Source organism: Pomacea canaliculata, linkage group LG8 (assembly GCF_003073045.1).
Source record: "Pomacea canaliculata isolate SZHN2017 linkage group LG8, ASM307304v1, whole genome shotgun sequence".
NCBI lineage: Eukaryota > Metazoa > Mollusca > Gastropoda > Architaenioglossa > Ampullariidae > Pomacea > Pomacea canaliculata.
The window spans coordinates 16676734-16698266 of record NC_037597.1 but is presented as its reverse complement, the minus strand read 5'-3'; the positions used below and the strand labels follow the sequence as shown (position 1 = coordinate 16698266).

The 21533-nt window shown below is 38.1% G+C and overlaps 2 protein-coding genes and 1 long non-coding RNA gene across 3 annotated transcripts; 2 read left to right on the top strand and 1 right to left on the bottom strand.

The window, feature by feature from the left end:
* Nucleotides 1–7045: 7045 nt before the first annotated feature.
* Nucleotides 7046–10004, top strand: LOC112570861 (nuclear nucleic acid-binding protein C1D-like). The gene is made up of 5 exons (XM_025249534.1): nucleotides 7046–7437; nucleotides 7944–8010; nucleotides 8862–8917; nucleotides 9292–9463; nucleotides 9721–10004. Exons 1-5 carry the CDS (start codon nucleotides 7303–7305, stop codon nucleotides 9771–9773), a joined length of 483 nt encoding a protein of 160 aa, XP_025105319.1. The 5' UTR covers nucleotides 7046–7302; the 3' UTR covers nucleotides 9774–10004.
* An 817-nt stretch (nucleotides 10005–10821) lies between these two features.
* On the bottom strand, nucleotides 10822–17340 carry LOC112570860 (cilia- and flagella-associated protein 36-like). The gene is made up of 8 exons (XM_025249532.1): nucleotides 17189–17340; nucleotides 16261–16325; nucleotides 15620–15730; nucleotides 14935–15155; nucleotides 14474–14609; nucleotides 14093–14263; nucleotides 13479–13667; nucleotides 10822–13361 (listed from the first exon to the last, which is right to left on the bottom strand). Exons 1-8 carry the CDS (start codon nucleotides 17292–17294, stop codon nucleotides 13077–13079), a joined length of 1284 nt encoding a protein of 427 aa, XP_025105317.1. The 5' UTR covers nucleotides 17295–17340; the 3' UTR covers nucleotides 10822–13076.
* A 1706-nt stretch (nucleotides 17341–19046) lies between these two features.
* Nucleotides 19047–19859, top strand: LOC112570906. The gene is made up of 3 exons (XR_003100716.1): nucleotides 19047–19076; nucleotides 19216–19435; nucleotides 19803–19859. It is a non-coding gene; the product is annotated as an uncharacterized LOC112570906 (long non-coding RNA).
* The last annotated feature ends 1674 nt before the right edge of the window (nucleotides 19860–21533 follow it).

Genomic DNA, 21533 nt, shown 5'->3' with positions numbered 1-21533 from the left:
GGTAGATGGGGGCGAGAGAAGAACTAGAAAAGGATTTATTTTTTGTTGACACTAAAGATCTGCACCGAAAGCTTTTGTCAAAAACTTCTCGGAAAACTTAGACTAGAATATTTCCTTGTGTCCATACAGAATTTCCTGCATGAGACTGGTGACTCATAGTAGCAAAGTTTTTATAAGATTCACTCATCGGCTTAAAGTCCGTCAGTCTAAAAGAACGTGCATCTTACTTGACTATAATATACAGGTACTCCTCAAGGATGTGGGCTTTACCCCATCCTATTCTCTGTATACACAAATAAGATCACTATTAACAATGCTATTCTCAAACTTTTTAATTATGCAGATGACATTGCTCTTGTGGCATGTCTGTGGGAAAAAAGCAGAAAAGTGTTCAGAAAGATGGCATATAACATCACTTCAGACCAAGCACGTCCTTTCCACCCCAACTTTCAGCTGCTGCCTTCGGGCAGGCGCCATAGTGTGCCACCTGCGTAAAAAAAGCTGCCTACCAATGTCCTTCGTGCCAGCAGCCATCACCATCCTGAATAAAAAGCACAATGACTCGTAGGCCTATCATATGACCTTTAAAGAAAAAATTACATCATCTAGTTCAGGAAACTTTCTTCGCAGTGAAGTCACAAACGTTAATGGTTTACTTTCATCCCCACTTACATGTTTGAAAGATCGACAACGCCTCATTGATCCTCGATAGGATCTTATCCGGAGATAGACGTTGATGCATTGAATGAAGTTCATGTGTATGTGTGTGAGGGTATGGGTGTGCGTGCGTGTTAAATGTCGTTATATGGGTGTGTATATTTATATATACATGATGCTATGTTCACAGATATAAATTATTTTGTGAGCAAAAGAAAATTTCTGTCCTTAATTATGCCTAGTACAGACATTAAAGATTGATATATGTGGGTGCCTGTGGAGACTCCGGTATATCCTGCACTAAAGAATGAACATTTAATTCCGGTGTTGGGCTACGGTAATGCAATGGTCATGATTGCAATTTTGCCAGTGCAGCAATGGTTGGTTCACTCACATCATTTAACCGTGTTCCTTCAAGTGGCAGCGAGTTAAGGTTTCATTACCTTCTTGACTTGGTTCTCTCCATGGCCGCGTGAGCATTGAAAAGGTAGCAATTCTATTTAAAAATAGACTTATACTTGATTAAAATGACATGTGACCAATCAATTAAAGATGAATCAAATGATGTGTATGCATCAAGAATCTGCATACCTTCGACCTAAGTGCCCATAAAGGTGATTACCACCATGGACTGATATAGAAATTAGGGAATGTGGGAACGTGACTGTCGTATTACGTGGGCGGTTAAAAAGCTCCTTGGAAAGGCCCCCATAATCAGCTTTATCTGCGAATAAAAATATCCGGAAAATGATCAACGTATGGTAGCAGATGAAAAATAGTGTAAGATTAGACTGAAAAATTCCGAAGATTGCCAAAGATACTTTGCTTCACTTAACTGACCTCTTACATGTGACAGTTGTTGTGAATTATCAATCACTTGTGATGTTATTCAACGTACAAAATAATCCAACGCATCTTTGTCACAATTTATTGTTGCCGGTAAAAGATTATTTCTGAAATGCGAAAGATTGCTTCTTTTTTGACACCCGGTTCGTACCATACTGAGTATACAGAGATATAATTGATTCAGCATGGGTTCAGACCGTTGGTTTTGATTACCGCTGGAAGCTCATTGTTAGAATGCTTCTATCGAACCATCGCGGATTCCGGGAATTCAGCAGATCGTGACCGCGACAGCGCTCTTGTATTTGATGAAGGGAAGATGAATATTGCATCCTTTAATCAAACATTGTCGACGGCCTTTGACCGGGTGACAGTAATTTATTATCATCAGATAAAAATTCAACTAAACTGTAATGTTTGTCAAGTTCTCGGCCTCAAGCAGACAAGAGTGTGTAAAGTTTTGTGTGTACATGTCTTAAATTAATTTTTCTTATATATATATATGTGTGTGTGCACGTGTGAGTGCGTGCGTGTATTTGCTCATATGTGTGTGTGTGTGATAGAGAGAGAGGGAGGGAGCTGTGTATTGGCGTGCACGTGCATTTGCATGAGTGTGCCTCTCTACTGTCGATTTCTGATTTTGGTGTCTCCTCCTGGTTCCTTCCTGTCTGCGCTGTTAGCAGTGATCTAGGCTTAAAAAAACAACTCCGAATTCTTCACTTCAAGAAAATGAAACGAAGCATCGATCAAACAGAAACTTACCCTTGTTCTGATCAAATTTCTGTATTTGCGTGCGAACTATTTTATTTCCTGGAGAAATAAACAGCCGTCTGAAAACAGCAGTCTCAGTAGCGTTGGGCGCTAACGGCAGTGACAGAGCTTCGTAACAAAAAGAAAGTCGCCTTACATTTTTTTCTTATCATCTGTTTTATTCCCCGATCAACATTTATCACTGCTACATTCACAGAGGAGATGCGCTTTGTAAAGGCACTCGTCGAGATCAGCCATTCATCAAGAACAATCGCCAGTCTACTGCTTCTGTACGTAATCTGTGGAAACCTCTGTCTTCATGTGGGGATCGGAGTTAATCACAGTGAAGCGAGAACTGAGCACAAAAAACTGCCTTCTCCGCACTGTGAAGGGCATTTATGTATTCTGTCAACAAAAACAAGAGGCCATAGCGAGATAAGAAAGCTGGTAGTCGCTGTCGATGACTGAACTTTTGGGGGTAAGATTCCAATGTTCTCTTACCCTTGGTTTGTACCCGAAAAACATTTTAACGCCAGTTATTATCTCTAAACTGAGAATCCAGCCCCGAGATAATAAAAAAGATAAAAAATAGCATTCATTACATACATCAATACGTATTCAACCATTCCATGCATGAGCAACAACTGAAAACAAAAGAGCTCGACAGGGTGGTCCAGTTACCTGCTACAGGATGGTGCGACTGAACAACGAGGTATGGATAAAAAAAATGGACATGATAGTTCTAAACACGACCCAAATTGCGATGCTGACAGGTCTGGAAACCTGAACTGACATGTTTGTATTTCGCCCACTAGAAAATCCAAAGAATCGTAGTTTGAATTGTATACATGCTTTCCGTCTGAGCAGATGATTTGAAAGCCTGCTTCATTCGTGTGCCAGAAAGCGAGACATATTAGAAGCATTGATCAGGCACTCCCTTCGACAGGCATCGGCAACCAAGTATTTTACATATTTGGTGGCTTTTTGAGGGATAAATTATTTCGGATCTCGGGGGATCTTGGCTAACATAACGGATGCCCTCCAGTGTGAAACGATGCAAGTTTCATGAACGACTAGTGAAGCCTTGTGTTTGCTTTTGTCAGATGTTGCCATTCGCAATGACGAAGATGCGATTCATTGGTGCGTGTAGATTTGTGTTTGTGAACATAAATGGACAATAAAAATAAGATATTAACCTGCAGAAACGTGAGACACATTCTCTCATTTTGGAAGACAAGCAGAACGACTTGTAATGGTAGACACACACACAAAAATAATAAATAAAATAAATCAGCCTCAAATGGAGAACAAATACAACGATGAATGAAGAATATGAAGTGTTGCAAGATTCCATGAGTTTGTTTTGGTAGCTTTAAAGTCAGTTTACACCATTGGTCTTCTTTTAGGGGAAAGAGACTGCTTAACTTAGCAAAATCACCGAGAAGAGCAAACGACAAATATACGAACTAGACGTGCAGCTTTTCTATGCCCGGTATCTTCTTACATCAATGACTTAGACTCCATTTTTTTCTCTCTCTCCAACACATACACACACTCACTACTGATGGAAGACACAAGCAGCCCACCACCCCAAAAAAGTTTTTTTTTTTTTTTTTTTTGGGAAAGGTGACGGCGATCGGGGATTACTCCCAAATGTTAAGTGCTCTTGACCTACACTGTCACTAAAATGAGCAATAACAACAAAAACAAAATAACTGTGCAGTTTAAAGGTGAATGGGATTTTTTTCAAACTACGGGTTTTCCACGACGATTTAGTGTCATATGCTTCTGGTTCTCTCTTTTTGTTTTTTTTTTTCTTGGGTTTTGTTGTGTTTCTGGAGGTAGCAGATGCATCTTCTACATTTTTTTTGCATGACGAAGGTGTTTGCTTTCTGGGGTGAGAGAACTTTTTCTTCTAATCTTGATGCAATTGGTCCAACAAGAAAAAAGAAAGACCGGAGACATTAAAAGATGAAAAGAAGCATGGCACTCAGCGGCAGTTGGGGAGATCTGGACGTTGGTGTGGCAACAAGAGGTGTCAATCAAAGGGCTGCGTGAGAAACAGAGATGAGTTCAGTTCGACGGCGTCCACAGCCCGTGAAAAATGTGTGCTTTTCCATTCTTAGACTCGTTGAAGCGATTAAAAGGTCTGCTAATGTGCGTCGTACAAACACACAAAGTAGGACAGGCTTTTTTCTTCTTCCTTTTCCATTAAAGTGGGACTACCTTTTGTAGCTGCTTATTTCTGGAAGTTTACCTCGACTTTTTTCAAACTTCGGGTGCTTCCAACTCTCTTAAGATGTTTTATCTGCGGCACAATCGACGGGCCTGTTATGGATTTCTATTAGCACTTTCTCTCCTTTGCTGATTAAAATTATTTTTTCTTATCGTAGAGCTTCGATTTACCACGCCTGTTTTAAGTTGACAAATATGGAGGGCAACTAGTTCCATCGTTTGCTGTAAGTGATTAAGTGTTGCAATATAAAGTGCTGATCTCTTGGATCTATGATTGTTCTGTTTCACATGAAAAAAAAAACAACTTTCTTCTCTTATTACCTCTCCTTCCTGTTTTAATGTTTCGTTCTTTACAGATATTACGTTGTTTTTTAAAAACCTGAAACAATACTTTCTCTTCTCTGTGGCATACACTGCACGAAATTCTAGATTTCTGTCTTCAAAATGCCTATGATTTTTTTTAAACCAATGGTATACTTGTCTTAGAGCACCTCCATCCCAAATCAGTCGATCATAGGAACTGTCGACAAACCATTCTCATGCGACCATATCTAAACCATTTATTGCTTTGTCCTCATCACTCTTGGTTCATGGAGACAGTTCGGTGCACGAGGAGGCGTAACAAAGTGGGGGTGAGAGGAGGAGGAGGAGTGCAAAGGTCGACTGCATAGGTGGCACGAGTGAAGGCCGCATGCTAAATGTTCGTCGTCTGTGCTCTTCGACGTCACCTCCGGTGTTCACTGCACGCTCATGCTCATCGTCAAAAGAAAGGGGCGATAACATCAGCCGCTTACCGCCCTGTCCGTTTCGCACTCCATCTTGCCATTACGGTTGTTTGTCGACCTCGGCCACCGCAGGTTCCTAGCTGATACGTACTGAAGATTGTGTAAGCGAGACAGGTTTGATGAATCACGGCCTGTTCCCTTATCCGGGTCTTCCTTGAACATTCATCACTGTACAGTGCCCGCACATTGTTCAGTTGATACGCACAACCAGCGGCACAACCATCAGTTCTGCAATGACAATCGTTGTTGAGGTCATCATAAATTTTAAGGTGTTTTTTTGCTCATCATCAGAAGCCTTCTTAACGAATAACAAGTAGTTAAATATGAGACTATGTTATATGTCTGTACACGACCATGTAGCGTGTAAAAATCTGAAAAAATATCGCTGCACATTGATAATGTATGTCCGGATATCTTTTACAGGTATTCATCTGGTCAGTGCTCGAATTTCCGGGAATATTTAAGTCTCACGGTGGTCAGGCACTAAAATTAATCGCGTAATCAAATTTTCATCTCCTTTTAACTGAGAGATTTTCATGTCCAGAATGAGCTTACAGTTTGACCATCTGCGTCAAATACGATTTAATTTCGGCTGACAGTCTCGGTCAAATCATTTTTGCAAGATAAACAACTTCTCTGCAGTTTCTATACACTGCTGTGAGAGTTTTTGGAGGAAATCATTAGTCACGATCGATGCATGTTACTACAGAGTGCCTGTTGTTGTTTTTTTCCAGCGTAGTTGAACCGAAGACCGCGTTAAAATTAAAATGCTACTGATTATACAGGCTTCCAGCCATCGGATGAACCAGCACATAATGAAAGGAAATCTCAGAAACAGTAGTTGCAGTGAAGTGAGCTTCAAAAAGGAAAGCGAAGTGTATAGCTCTGTATACTGTTGTCGCTGGGGACGGATGAGCTGGACAGTGCACGACACATATATATTGATTTCACTATTTAATTCTTCGTCTTGACCAGTACTCGTACTGAAATAAGTTCCAATCAACAATAGGCGGATCAATGAACACAATGCATGTATAAATATAGCTGGGAAACAAACAAGGTACGTGTTTGCCAGAGTGTGTGTGTCGAAGCAAATTAACCACTTTATTAACATATCAGGTTAATGGAGTTTGGGATCGACAGCATAGATATTAAAACCATATCGATATGGTTTAATATCACTTTTTAAATTTAAACTCAAAGGAATTAAACTGACATTCGAAACGAAAGAGGTAAGAGAAAACAGCATTGATAAGATTTGTCCCCTGATCACAATGTCGAGCGGATGCGATCATCATATCAAGGGAAGAAAAAGCGCAACAGTATTTGTGAAAGAATGAGTGATGAAAGCAACGTGAAGATGGGAAATGTGAGAGACGGAGATTCGAGGATAGGCTATTAAGCTTCCAGAAATCTCCTTGGCTTGCAGGCATATGAGGTTTTGAAAATGAGTCCTAAGTAACCAGTCTCAAGCGGCTAGTCGGCTATTCAGACCATACTGACAAAGTTGATTGGAGACTGGTGATATGTTTGAGACCTCACATGAAATCCATCTGAGGAAAAACAATATCGAAAAAGATGGAGGTTGGGGGAGTTAAGAGAGGAGGAGATGACAGAATGAGCTCACTTTTAATCGACCAAAAGACTTGATCATCGAAGTTTTAAATTCTCCGCTATACAAAAGGAACGAGTTTCACTCCCAAATAACTCGTCTGGATAATCGATTGCAGTTTGGGCAAACCGTGTTTTTGTTGACCTGACATATGATTATCTCCCGTGACGACTCCAAACTTCGAGTAAACGACATTAATTCTTGTTTAGAATGACAGACCACAGTGCTAAGAACGTTAACATGGTCAACATGTTTGATGAAAGGATAGAGAAATTTTTTTTTTTTTCTATAAAATTTTGTTGACAATTTTTCTATTCCGCAACTAATCGTAAATAAGAGTAGCACCCCTTGAAATCGGTCTACTCGCGTGGTCGTGTAACTCAACGCTGGCGAGTAATTTTTGTTGTATATTCACAAACGATGGAGAAGACGTCGGTCGCGGATATGCCTGCTGAGATTAAGGAAAGACTGGCATCTTTTGACGAGTCTTTATCGAATTTAGATGCCTTATTACAGCCTTTGCTTGCAACGCCACATTCAGAGTTGGTTGAAAAGGTAGTGGTGCTTAAAATATGTACTAATCGAATTTTCAGTTGTTAAGAGAAAAATTTAGTATTTCGACTTTTTGGGGATGAAAGAATAACCTATTAATTACATTTTTTTTGTGTTTATAAGCATCGTCTTTCACTGAATTGCTTTTCTGTTCTTCAACATGCCTGATTAGACTAACCGTTAAAAAGAAAATGTATAAAAATATACTGCTATTTACAAAAATGTATAAAGCTGTTTACAGAAATCAGAAACAGTTTGGAGATTATTATTATAAAGATAAAGAGTTCTTAAAGAGCACATTTCTTAACTTCACATAGACCAGTAGTATATTTGTAATGCAAATCCATTCAATTAGGACTTAAAAAAGTGAAACCCACAACCACTCGTGCAAAAAAACAAATTTCAGCTGCTAAATGTCATTTAGCTTTTGTGATCAGTTGTCAGTAGTATTTAGCATTTGAAAAGTACTTAAATTTATAATTTATATATCTGGGGGTTTTATTTTATAGCTTCAGCCACTGGATTCCGCAAAAATGGATCTTGTTGTGGCATACAGTATAAACTCACTTTTTTGGAGTAAGTTTTTTGTTTATTTTCTTAATTATAGAATCCTTTTCATCAATCGCTAGTGTTTATTCACAATTATTGTCAGTACTCAAAGCGAATTTTGTGAAAGATTAACTACTTCTTATTGTGATCATAATTAACCCTCTTAGTATGATAGGCCACAATTGAGTACGATGAGACATGAACTTGGCTCTGCTCATATGACCCAAGAATAGTAAACTGTGAATTTTTTTGGATTATTGCTGTCACCAGAGGGAAAGTAGGCAATTTTCATTACTTTTATTGCAAAGTTGAAGTTTTCTCCTTTCCAAAAATTTGTAGGTTTCTTGGTCTAATGTTTACTTGAGAGCAGCAAAGTATAAAAACAAACATGAACCACCGAGGTCTTCGATGTCTTAAGTTAGACGCTATTGTTTTTTTGTATAATTGTATTTTTATGCTGTGCTAAGAGGGTTAAATTATCATTTAAATTAAAACTTTCATATACAAAATAGATTTAATTTACAAAATATATTTAGCTGCTTAGTGCCAAAATTTAAGCTAGTGTCTTAGATGTAAATATTTTGGATTTAACTTAATTAACTTAACAGCACCCATTTCTGTGTTTTTCTATATTAGAGAGGACATTACAGAATGAGTAGAATTTGAAATAACACCTTTGAATTTTATTATGTAATCTTATTTTTGCTTATGCCATTTACTGTTACTTATATTAACCATATTTACGCTAGTATTATCATATTTATGCTCTTAAAGACATTTACTGTTGTTGTTAAGTATAAAGTTATAGAAATATGCAGATAGCTGAAAGTGAATATGATCGTTGTGTAACACTATATTTTGGGTGATTTGTTTTGCAGTGTATTTAAATTTGTGTGGAGTCAATCCGAAAGACCACCCAGTAAAGCAAGAACTGGTAAGTACACTGCAACATCTGTCATCCCCTTCCCTTAAAAACAAAAAAAATCAAAAAGAACACAAAATAAAAGGAAGCAATATGCCATAAATTATTATTATCACATTGTTGCTTGTTCTCATGTTTTTCATGCTAAGATAATTTTTTACATTTGTACTTTAAGTAGTAGTTAAAACAAAATCTTTTGAATCCTAGTTGCCCTTTCCTGATGAACGCATCTTTAAAATATTGGTTTCAATAGCATTGCCTTTATTAAGAAAAAGCATGTATTGTGTGCTGCATATGCTTAGATGCAAATAGCTTGTCTTTATTCATTGCGTTAATATGCATGGATAGCATGAAAATTCATAGCAGTTTAATTACTGTTGTTGAAGGAACGTATTCGTAGCTACATGAACAGAGTAAAAGAAGCACAGGAGAGTCTGAATGCACCAAAAATTGACAAAGCAGCAGCAAAACGTTTTATTAAAAGTGCACTATGGCAGAAAGCTAAGCAACAACAGGAAAACTCTTCTCAGAGTGAGGTTCAGCCTTCATCATCGTCAGGTAGTGTTCCAAGCACATTTAAATATTGCATATTTCTTCACTTTTGTTTCTTTATGTATGCTGTTGATAACTGCTAAACACTAGAAAGAAAACAGACCATAAGTTTATTAAACTGTTTAAAGCTTGAGCTATTTTTGTTGTTTAAATTTTGAATTTCATCAGCCAGTGAAAATTTACTTTCAGACAGCACAAGGTTAGCTGAATATGAATAAAGCTGAATTAAGCATGCTCAGTGGCTTTTTCTTGATGTGTTGCAGAATCAACGGACATTTCAAATTCTGGTGGCAGAAAAAGAAAGCATAAAGATTAAATGCATTAATGCTTATATGTGTGTTTGTGTGTGAGAGAGAGAGAGATGGGTTGGAAATATAATTATGTTCTGGAATGTGTGGCAGACAGGATTTCTGCTCACCAAGATTTTAGTATGTAAAATGAAAAAAAAAAGTTGGGGTTGGGGCATGTGCAGAAGCTCAGGTCTTCTGAAAAAAATACACTTTTAAATTTAGTGACCGAATAAAGTTGTTTCAGTTTCAAATTAATACACAATTCTTGCATTTAATTTTTTGTGAGAAATTTGCTGAGGCTTTCATATCTTATTTTGAATTTTAAAAACTGTTATCAGCAACTATTTTAAGTCCTTTGCCATGGAGCAGTTAGTGGCACATTTCCTATAGAGTCTCTCACCAGTTAGTGAGAATCTGGCGTCACAGGTTTGGATCTGGGCTCTGGATACGATGCCTGTTGACAGGTTGACCATCGGTTGTTTTTTCTTGGTTCTTAGTGGTTTCCTCCATCATATGTTTGTGTGCGAGAGAGATAAAGAATGCTAGTTACTTTGTAATATGCTTACTTTATCAAACCTCCATACGTGAACAATGTAAGATTAAAATGAGAATGAATAGCTTCAAAATGCAATTATTGGACAGCATGATTTCTAAATTTACAACATTACAGTTTGCAGATATCAAGTAAACATGGAAAATGATTACTTTTTAGAGGTAAAAAAAATAGCTATCATCATCCAAAAGGAAAAGTGCATTTACGAAGATAATTCACAAGCCATTATGCAGCTATAGGACATTTCAAGTATACTGTTTATGAAATTAAAAAAATCAATGAGGCTTCAATGTATGAGTTGGCTGCTTGCTTAGATTGTGTAAAGCACATGTAGAACTAAATTCTGAAGCAGTGCAACAAAAAGTCTTTTGTGATTTGGCATTCTTGTGCACCTGTAGATATAAATAATATCTCAACTGTCTTCAATAACAGGACTGTGTTGTGTGCTAGCATGTACAACTGTTTTGTTAATTCCCAGCCTTAGTTACTTCAGTACGTTTTCCTTGATAACACATAATATATTGGTTTCATTCATTTATTATACATCAAAACATGTATTCGTTTTGGTCATTTGTATGGTATGCATAAAAATTTCCAAATCAAGATGAGGGTGTATAGACTGAAAATTTGTAAATATTAAGTTTTTCCTAAACCTTTACCCCTCTCCCCAATCAATGCCCTTTGCTAGCTCTAAAACATTAATTTTCTTCCTAATGTTAAAGTATTCGAATAAGCTATTTTTTTAAATGCAGCTCAAAGATATGAATCCTACCTTCTGATGTCGCAACCATGTACAAAATTATGACAACACAAAAAGTAGATCTGTGCCAGGACCATTAAGCTCTTTTTTTTGTCTTGGGGAGCCATGGTTGCCTTTCCCTGCTGTTCACACATTTTACACCACTTTTCATCAACCACAAACTTGATCAGCTTGGGTGCCAACATTATTCACAAGGATTTAAGCAAATGAGAGGGTAAGACTAAAGTGTCTTAAACCACACAGACAGTTAAAAAAAAAAATCAGTTTTCCATCAACAAAATTTTGAACATTATTATTATGAACACTCTAGGTCACATGATATGAACAATGTAAGCACACTGCTTACTGAGACCATAGCAGCCTCTATTACACAGTATATCTAATCCAGGGGGTATTTTATTACTATGTTCATATTAACACCAGCAGCAACATATTAAAATCATCTCCTATTTCTAGCTTATATTTCCTGCTTGGCTGTAACAGTTCAAGATGGATTTAGTAACAGTCTGCAAAAGTGAAACTGAAATGTTCTTTCTAAGCCAAACAGGATGTTACATGGAGGTTGTAATACTGAAGGAAAGTATCAAAAGACAATAATGAACACCTCCACCCTTCCACAAAAATAATAATAATTATACCATATATATATATTATGACCACGCTCTTGAAGGAGCATGCTCTCAGACAAAATAGGACATGGATAAGATACAAAGGAATGAAGAATGAAACAGTACTGACAAAGTAATAAAAGACAAACACTGAAGATGAAATGGGGGTACAAACAGTGACAACTGACAGTGAGTGACATTTATTTGTAGAGGGGGATAAGAAAGGTAGACTGTAGTCATTGGATGTCAAAGTGAGACTAAGGGTTAGTAGATGAGCTAGCATTATGTGGACAGTTGTGGGAGAACTGCTTATTGAAGAGATGTTTAATGCACCTTTAAAAGGTTAAATGATAAGGAAGTGGCAGACACAAAAGCGAAGAAATTGTGCTGTCTAGCTGCACAGCAGCTAAAAATCCAGTGACATCCAGTAACATAATTTTGTTATATTGGTGAGAGATATAGTTAGCATATGGTTGTCAATTGAAAAGTAGAGTTTCATGCTGGGATGAAGGGGATGAGAAGTTCAGAGAAAAATGGCAACAGCCTGAAAAGAAATTAAAGCACAGAATGGATAGTTTGTATTGAATGTGAGCACAAATGGGTAACCAGTGTAGCGAACAACTGAAAGCAGAGATATATCTTTTTTAAGCTTGAAGCAACAAACATGCAGTAGTGTTCTGTAATTTCTGGAGTTTATGAACAAAGTATGTGTGCAAGCCAGAAGGCAAGAAAATACATAAAACACTCGTAAAGCCTAAGGTTCAATGTACAATATACAGTAGTTTGTAAGTACTGAATGTACATAACCCTCTTTACAGTGGTATGCATGTGCTGGGAGTAGGAAAGCAAGCAGACCAACAAACAATAAGTATACATATGAAAAATAATTGTTGTACTGTATTTACAATAAACATATTGCAACATCTTTGTGCAATCAATAATTCTGAAATTTTGAAATTCTAATGTTTAGAAATGAAAATAAAACTTATTTTGGTGTAGAGACACCCCATCCCCACAAGCCTGAAGTATTCAGCATGGTGCTACCATCATGCCATTAGCAGATCTCTTATGTGCAACTCTAATTAAAGATAGAGAAGGCAAGTAGGACCAAATGATAATCACGAACTTCACATTATCGCTGCAATAAAATAAAACCCTTCTATCAAATGTACCATGAGACAGGAAGCCTGTGCGGTCCTTGGAGTATTTACTGTCCTCCCTGAACACATCAAATACTAAGCTTGATTTAAAGAGAAAACCAGCATTAACATTTTTATTATTTATTTTCTTTAATTTTTCTTTTTCAAGGAATTTCCCACAAAACACAATTTTAGAAAGATCTCTTCCCTTCATGTTCCATCCCCTGACCACTAAGCCACAAAAAAGAATATCACATTATTTCTGAAAGTTATTTTTTACCCATCAGCTCAGATTTAAGCCTATCTGCAATAGTTTTTCGCATAGCAAGCTTTTTGTCATCTTCAGCACTGTTTGGAATGACTTCCACCTTTTCTGACTTTATGGCTGCTTGTGCTGCGCGAGCTGAAGCTGGTCGTGATGGTTGAATGGAAGCAGCAGATAAAAGTTGTTTCTCTCGTTCTCTTTGCTTCATTTCCATCAGCTTGTCCCGCTGCTCTTTCAGGAACTGTGCCCTCTTTTTGTATTCTTCTTCGGTCATTCCTGCCATGCTGGCCTGCAAGAACAACAATCTTATTACAATTTATCAACATATAAAGGCTATGTTATGGCTGAGTTGTAAAATCACTGAGCTCTCCAAAAAATCCTCTTAAAAGGCAAGGTCTATACTCACAGCTGCCGCATACACAGCACTGGAGTGGGCATCAGATGATTTGACTTCTTTCTCAGCAGCTTTCAGCCACTGTGCTGCAGCCTGTTTACTGCTTGGCCCTTTTTGACTGTCTTGAAAAAGATGTGGGCCATGGGTGGCTACGTTAGTTGAAGTCTTAGTCGGTAAGTCTTGGGATACTTCCTGCGAAAACTGATTTAGAAAAAAAGAGATCTAAACTTAAATCTTAAGAAAAGAAAAAACAGTTTTAATGGAAAAATAAAAAGTCTCCTTAAAGGGACAAAAGAATTGCATTTTCACCACTATCAGCATCATACTCAAAGAATTTTTCTATGCAGCAGATGTAATGGCTAATATATTGGGAATAATACATGTTTTGTAGCTCTGAGGAGACAATTCATGTAAATATTTTAGGTAATTTTCACCTGATGAAGATGAACTAACTGAGCAGAAATTCACAGCTGAAACTTATAAGTTCATTTGAAGAATGTAATGATGACTGGTGTTTCACAGTGTTAAAAAACAATCCTGCTGGACACACAAAGTAGATGTGTAATATGTACTAACTGATGAGTGCACATACATACATTAAAAATGCACCCACAGTTCCTACTCACAGCTACTTTATTTCTTGTAATTGAAGGAGAAACACCAGTGGATTTATCTCTGTCTTCTGCATCTTTCGTGCTAGATGCCAGGCTATGTAGAGGTTGTTTGACCAATGACTGGCTGTCATGCTTCTGTGTTAGTGGAGGGCTATTTTCAGCCTGAGTGGCATTCTTCTTTGCCTTTTGGTAAAAGGAAATCCAAACTTAACATTAAGATCACCAGCTGGTCCATTTTTTTCACAGCATTTTCTTTTACGTATTTTATAGCATTTTAAAATCTTTTATTCAGTTTTGAATTGTCATTGTTATTAATTAAAAGAAATACAAAGCAAATCGGCTTGTGATCACAGCAAAAAAAAAAAAAAAAAAATCACCATCAGTTAATCTTACTAATTTCAGTTTTTCTTGTTCTTTGTTTGACTCCTCCTGCAGGCGTAATGCCTCTGTTTTTGATATGATGATAGCACTTTGGTATTCCTCCTCTTGCTCAGTTTGTTTTTGAGCCTCGTACTCCTTTCTGGAAAGCCTGAAATTTTGATATGCTCATTTTAATATTATACAGAATATATGACAGAGCTATAAGATATGTTGCACTTTTTTACAAAGGCTGAATATAAAGTTAGCATTAAAAAAGTGTCAACAGGAGTACACATGTATGCACGCACGCACACACACTGAGGTTTTTATTTATGTCAATGTGTACTTTTCTTAGGAAGTCTTGTGGATAACATTTAACTCAAATGTTTTATTGAAATATATTTTAAAATAACAACAGTTATACATTTTTTCACCCACACAAAAATAGATTAGTCTGAGAATTGAATGAAATCATTTTCAAGCAGTCAACTCACTCTAACACAGCTTTCAAAATTTCCTCTTCATCTTGTTGATTGCTTACTGCTGGAGTACACATGGATGCCTGCTGTGTATGTCTGAGTTCACTGGATTCTTGACCACGGTGCATTACAGTGATCAACATAAGAGCCTGCTTCTGCAGCTCAATATTTTTGTTGATCATTAGATGCACAAACATAGGAAAATCATCCATTGCTAGCACTTGCTCAAATAGCTCCTGCACACATGACATTTTATTAGCCTGAGGACTATGCCAGGTTCTATTACCATTATGTCAGAAATCAGAATTATACATACATCTGGGGAACTTAAAACTGGCTGAGTGTTAAAAACCTTTAAGGAATTCAGAATATATTATTATGCCAGCAGTTACTGATTACTTTGAAGTACTTCTCTTTATGGAAAAAAGTCTCTAGATTTATTGAATTTTAAGTTCCGTTTGCAGCTGCCTTAGCAGGTCCAGACCAAATGATTTCATAGGCCATATAAGTTCCATTAGTTCACAATTACAAGAAATAAACTTATGAATACTACTCTTTTTGGTTTTGGTTTGTCAAGCCCAAAGCAAAAAGGCATAAAAAAAATAAAAAAAAGGAAAAAAAGGAAAAGTGTTTTGATAAATGTCTATAGCTTAAGTGCCTATGCACTCCTTTTCTGGGACTACATAGAGATAATTCCCACCTGAAATAATGATTGTAGCTCAGCATCGGCATTAAAGATTGCCATTGCCTTAATTATCTGATCATGGGTCAGTCTAGTATCTTCCTGGAATGCTTCCAACAGAGAACCCACCTAAAAAGAAAATCAGCTAAAAACAAAATAACTGCAACATAAGTTATTTCCAGCAAAGTGAAGACATAATGATGAAATTATAAAACTCTGAGTATAACATTATTCTGGCACTATATTTTTTACTAGTTTTAATATACCATAAACATGATTTGGGAAGCAAATAGGATGTAGTTAGAGCACTGGCATCAAAGAGTGGAAGTGCACACACTAGCCAATGTAGCACCATGTCACACAGTAAACTCACCAGCCCCCCCCCCTCCCTCTTTATCCAGCTGGGTACCTGACCCTTAAGTGGGTTTTTGGGGGGAGAAAGGGCAGTAAAAGAGATAAAAAAGTTGGTTCGAAGGATTCAATAATCTCTTAACACCTTCCCTTTAACTAATTAAAGGTTAGAGAACTGACTACCTTTACCCTTTATTATATGAAGGTACTTCCCAGAAAGGGACCCAACAAGGAATTCTTTACTCTTTCACCAGTTGCAACTCACAAACACTTAGGATCCTTAGGGCAGAAACTGTTTCAGTTCTTACCAAATCTCTGTACTGTTTATGGACACTTCTGTATTCTGGGGAGTCTTCAGTCGTTGTATCAAATACTGGCAAATACAAACAAAAGTCAGCCAATTAAGAATCTGTTTCTCTTTTACATTTTGCTGTGTTTGATTATTGTAACACCCTCTATAAAATTTACCTATGTTTCAGGTGAGTGTTACAATACAATGCATCTTTATTGTCTATTTCTCTCAATGACGGAGAAAAGAATGTTCATTTTTGGAAGTAATAAACTACAGCTATGAATTCAGTCCACCCTCAATCACCTCGCCCACACAGTTACACTCAACCAATCAGTGATCCTTGTCTGAAGCACACTATGATCATTGTGACGTGCTATGGATAAGAAGATTTTTGGTTTGTTTGCCAGTCCTATTCATGACTGTTATCGGACTTGGTAAGAAGTTCTTGGAAAAAGTACTTTTCTGTATGTCCAGTTTCCATCTTCAGCCAGTGGGTAGCATTGTAAAAGGTGATGTAGCAGGTGGTCTATGATAATGTTGGCAGCTTTTAACCCGGTGTATAGATCACCTAGTGGTCTTTGTGGACAGCCAATAATCTCGCAGTATTGACCACCCTCATCAAACAAGCTTTATCCTTAATAGAACCCCAAACCATAAAGTCAGATCAGGCTGCGATATATTGACCAAGTATTTTTGCCTTGACTGCCTGTTGAGACATCGCAGATCCCCCAGTTATTGTTTCACTAAAACAAGCACGCAGATATGTTCCTATACTATCGATCATATTAGATGAAGCCGCGGTTACGGCCGTCATCGCTCAGTGACATTCATCTTCTACTGACACTCAATGTTTATTACCAAAATATTCGATGAATGTACACTGCTTTAAACAAACAATGAGATCACAAGGTGTATAGTTTTGCACTAAAAGTTGACAAACTTACTTAAACAGTGGTTCTCCATGAAAGACTGAATCGGCACCTGAAAGAGAGGATTGCTAAGGTAACATAACAGCGAATCGAAGACAAAATCTCTGGACAGGGCCGCCATGTTGAATCCACAGGACGCTCACCTGGGCCACGCGAGATCGCGCTGCTCACCTGAGACTTGAGCGTGCGCGCGTGCGAGGTGATTGGTGCATCATAGATGACCTCTACATACCAATGAACCAATATATATGAATAAATCGAGATACCAGCCCAAAATTCGTGAACATTTTGTTCTTACGCAGGGATGGGGAGTAGCTGTAGCCTAGCTACAGCTACTGTAGCCGGCTACAAATTTTGTAGCTTGTAGCTTAGCCGGCTACAAATTTAAAAAAAGTAGCTTTTAGCCGTAGCTACATTTTAGAAAGTAGCTGTAGCTTGGCTACAGGTTGGCTACTTTCACGACTGTAGCACTCTAGTAATGTACAAAGTATATGTCTTTGGGTTGTAGATTTGCATCTATATTCCAGAATGTTCAGCACGGCAGCAATGTAAAAGATAGAATGTCTTTGTGCGAGGGAGGAAATGATGTTCAACAATGTAGCAATGTTCAAAGTAAAAATGTCTTGTCTTTGCGCGAGGGAGGAAATGATGTTCAACAATGTAGCGATGTTCAAAAATGTCTTTATTGCGACGAAATAGAATGTCTGTGCTAGAATGTTCGAGGGGAGGGAGAATAAATAACAGGACTGACAGTGGTGTGGGACCTGATGCATGCGGGAAAAGTGCTGATGCTTGCGGGAAAAGGTGCTGATTCATAAGAGGGCGAAAATAGTTTTGCTGATGCATGCGGGAAAAGTGCTGATGCTTGCGGGAAAAAGTGCTGATTCATAAGAGGGCGAAAATAGTTTTGCTGATGCTTGCGAAAAAAGTGCTGATGTGAGGGAAAAAGTATGTGAGATCAAGGTTCGCCACTGCCAGAAATATCGACTGGCGTCGGATTAAAACCATCTAGAACCCACGACAGTGTTGTGTTTGGTGTTGTGGAGAGACTGGGGGAAGAATCACATCTAACCCTGCTACACGAAGATGGACGTACCCATCAATTTCCAGCCTTATTTGAAATTTTTTACATTTTGCGAAGCCACAAAATGTGGCTATAGTTTCAAATGCAAGAATGGGTGCACGAAAAAGTACTCAACGAACAAGACGTCGGCGTTTAATTTGAGAACGCACTTGCAGGTAAGTTCGTTGAGATTTTCATCGATCTTCATTCTTCATGTTCTTGCTTTTCTGCTTTTGGAATAGAGGAGTGTACATGTTGTAAAGATTGTGGAAAGGTAAGGGGTTGCATCAACGTGATTACCGCTGGGGTGACGACTGATCAAACTGCTGTCTTTACCGTTTCTGTACTATCTATTTAGTCTTTGTCATAAAGTGTGTGTGTGTGTTTTGGTTTGTTTGTATGAAAAGAGCATGGAGGACGTTTGAACAGTATGGTGGCTTGAAGGATTTTATATTTAATGCTAGTAATTTAATATGACAATTAGCTTGGTAGAAACTTGCTGTGATTGTGAATGGACTTCTAAAATTTTGTTTCATTTTCATGTGTTTATTTTAGAGGAAACATCCACTGCTTGCCAGGCAGTTGACTCAAGACTTGGAAACGTCACGAAAGCGGAAAAGGGAAGACGACGACCAACCCTCTGTCTCGAAGCTCTTCAAAGTGGAACACAAGACTACCGTCAGCAAAGCAGACGTCAATTCCGCCGTCCTTGATTACCTGTTGGAATGCAACCTGTCCTTCTTCATGCTGGAGAACGAGAAGTTTTCAAAGTTCGTGTCCAGACTCACTGGCCAGGAAACGTAGTTAATGAGCAGGAAAACGGCGAACCAAATGTTGGAGGTAAGTTTTACTATTTTTGTTTTTCTTCCTTTTTTGTTTGTTTTACTAGTTTTATTTTAAGTAGGGTGATGTATCCACAATTAATATCTTTTGTTCTTGGTCACAGAACTCAAATTTCATGTGCCTCGACTACTTGCAGGGCGAGAAGTGCGTGGGCACGGACCTTCATATGAAGGTCCGTGTGCGTGGGCTTGGGACACCTCCTGCCTCAGCTCAACACCCTCAAGACCCGCATCGAGCAACAGAAGTCCAAGCTAGAAATCCGTGGTCCCCTAGCTACTGCTGAATGGGTTGGAGACCAGATTTGCTGATGCCTATGAGGACCAAGACACCCTGCTTGCAACTGTGTCGAACCCAAGGTGAGGGAGAGTTTTCGTTATTTCAGTGTATTTTTTCTTCATTTATAAGCTACTCTCTGTCACTGTTCTTTTGAGAATGAGAAGAATGTGAAGCGTTTAGAGCTCAGATTACACGAGAATAAGCCCTATACAAATATCCGTAAATAAATTAAAAAATAAACTTTTGACGGGAGGTGGGGGGAGGGGGCTGTTGATTAAAAAAAAAAACATAATATTCACTGTCACTGGTCTTTTGACACTTGCCTACAAATCAAAATAAGTACATAAAACCAGTACATTTTATAAAATTAATTAAAAAACAACAATAAGAAAAAAAATTTAACGAAATTAAACAAAGCATTAATTATTGTGCATATTATTGTTTCAGGTGCAAGTTGATGTGGACTGGGGACCAAACCCTGCATGAGAAATGCAGATCCCTCTTGACTGCAGAGGCAGCATTGATGGACACGCCAGTCCAATCCCCAAGCAAGTGCTCAGCTGAACAGGCAGACTTCATCATGTATGAAGAAGTTACCGGCACCCCTGAGACAACTACCTTCCTGATGTCTGGATTGTCGCAGAATGTCAATGAACTGGACAAATAGCCCACGGTCAAACAACTCTCTCTGCGCACCAACACCGTCTTGCCAAGCAGTGCTGCGGTTGAGAGATAGTTCAGTCTGGCAGGACTTATCATGACAAAGCTGCGCACTAGGGGGACAGACAGCAACTTCGAGGCCAAAGTTCTGGTCAAGTTCAATTCCATGGAGGACTGAAAGCATGTAGATTTGTTTTAACAGTATTCACAAATTATCAGCACTAAGTCAAAAGGTTGTTTTATACCTTTGCATTTTGTTGTTAATATGGAGTTTTTGGTGGTCTCAGATCAGAATAAAGGTCAATGTATATAAAAACCAGTTTTTGTGTTAGCAAGTAATAGTGTTTTGTGTGTATGTTTGATGTTTGTGTATGTTGCTACAGCCAGCTGACTACAGCTAACTTGTTATAACATCACGCTTTTAAAAGTAGCCAAAAGAAGCTAAAAGAAGCTGGCTACATTTTAAAAGTAGCCCAAAGTAGCTGGCTACGTTTTGGAAAATTGTAGCTGAAGTGTAGCTGGCTACGTTTTGAAAAAAAGTAGCTGTAGCGTAGCCGGCTACAAATTAAAAGTAGCTTGCCCATCCCTGTTCTTACGTAGGAGCAGAAATTCGATATATGAGCTCGTGTCGTTTATATGTCGTAGCTACTGATCCTCCCTCGCTAGCGTTGCCAGTCCCGCCAACCGACGTCACCGTTAATTGCCCCTCGGTCTGTTTCTAATCACTCGATCATCTCCCACGCCTATATGTCAGTAGGTGTTTGTTGTTTTCGAGCTATTTTTTCAAGTTTTGTGATGTGAATTACATACTGTGTAATCATGAGGCCTAAGAAACTAGAAAGTGATGAGTGCCAAGGATCGACAGTGTTGAAAAGAAGACACCAATTACAGGCAAAAACAAGTGATCGAATTAAGCATTTAAGTTTAGGTTAAGTTAAAAAGTTATGAAAAGTGAAAAAAGTTTTAAACAATAAAAAAAAGTCTTCGTGAAAATCTAAATGTAGTTAAAAACAGTGTAAACAGATCGATTGTCTTATATCAGCTGATTCGTGCAGCGCAGCTGATCTCATATATAAGTGTTTTTGCTCTCCGATCCCTCTTCTACCGCAATTTCTGCCTATCTCCGGCGTTATCGACAGTTATCTCCTCCAATTAAGGTATGATTGATAAATATAACATATTATTATTTTATTATCTATATTATTGTGTGTTTCAAATTTATTATACAGTACTTAAGGTGACCAGACGTTTCGGGGGCGAAAGCGGGACACGTGCCGATGATGGTGTCGTCACCGTCAAAAAACGGCGAAAAAAGTGATTTTTAAAGACAACCGGGACATTTGATGGACTTGCCAGAAAGCCAGAAAGCGGGACATTGGGCGTCCCGCCCGATGAGCAGGCGGGACACGAGGTCAAAAGCGGGACTGTCCCGCCTAAAGCGGGACGTCTGGTCACCTTAACAGTACTGTATATCATACCGTATTTACATATATTTACATATAAATTGTGTTGTTGTTG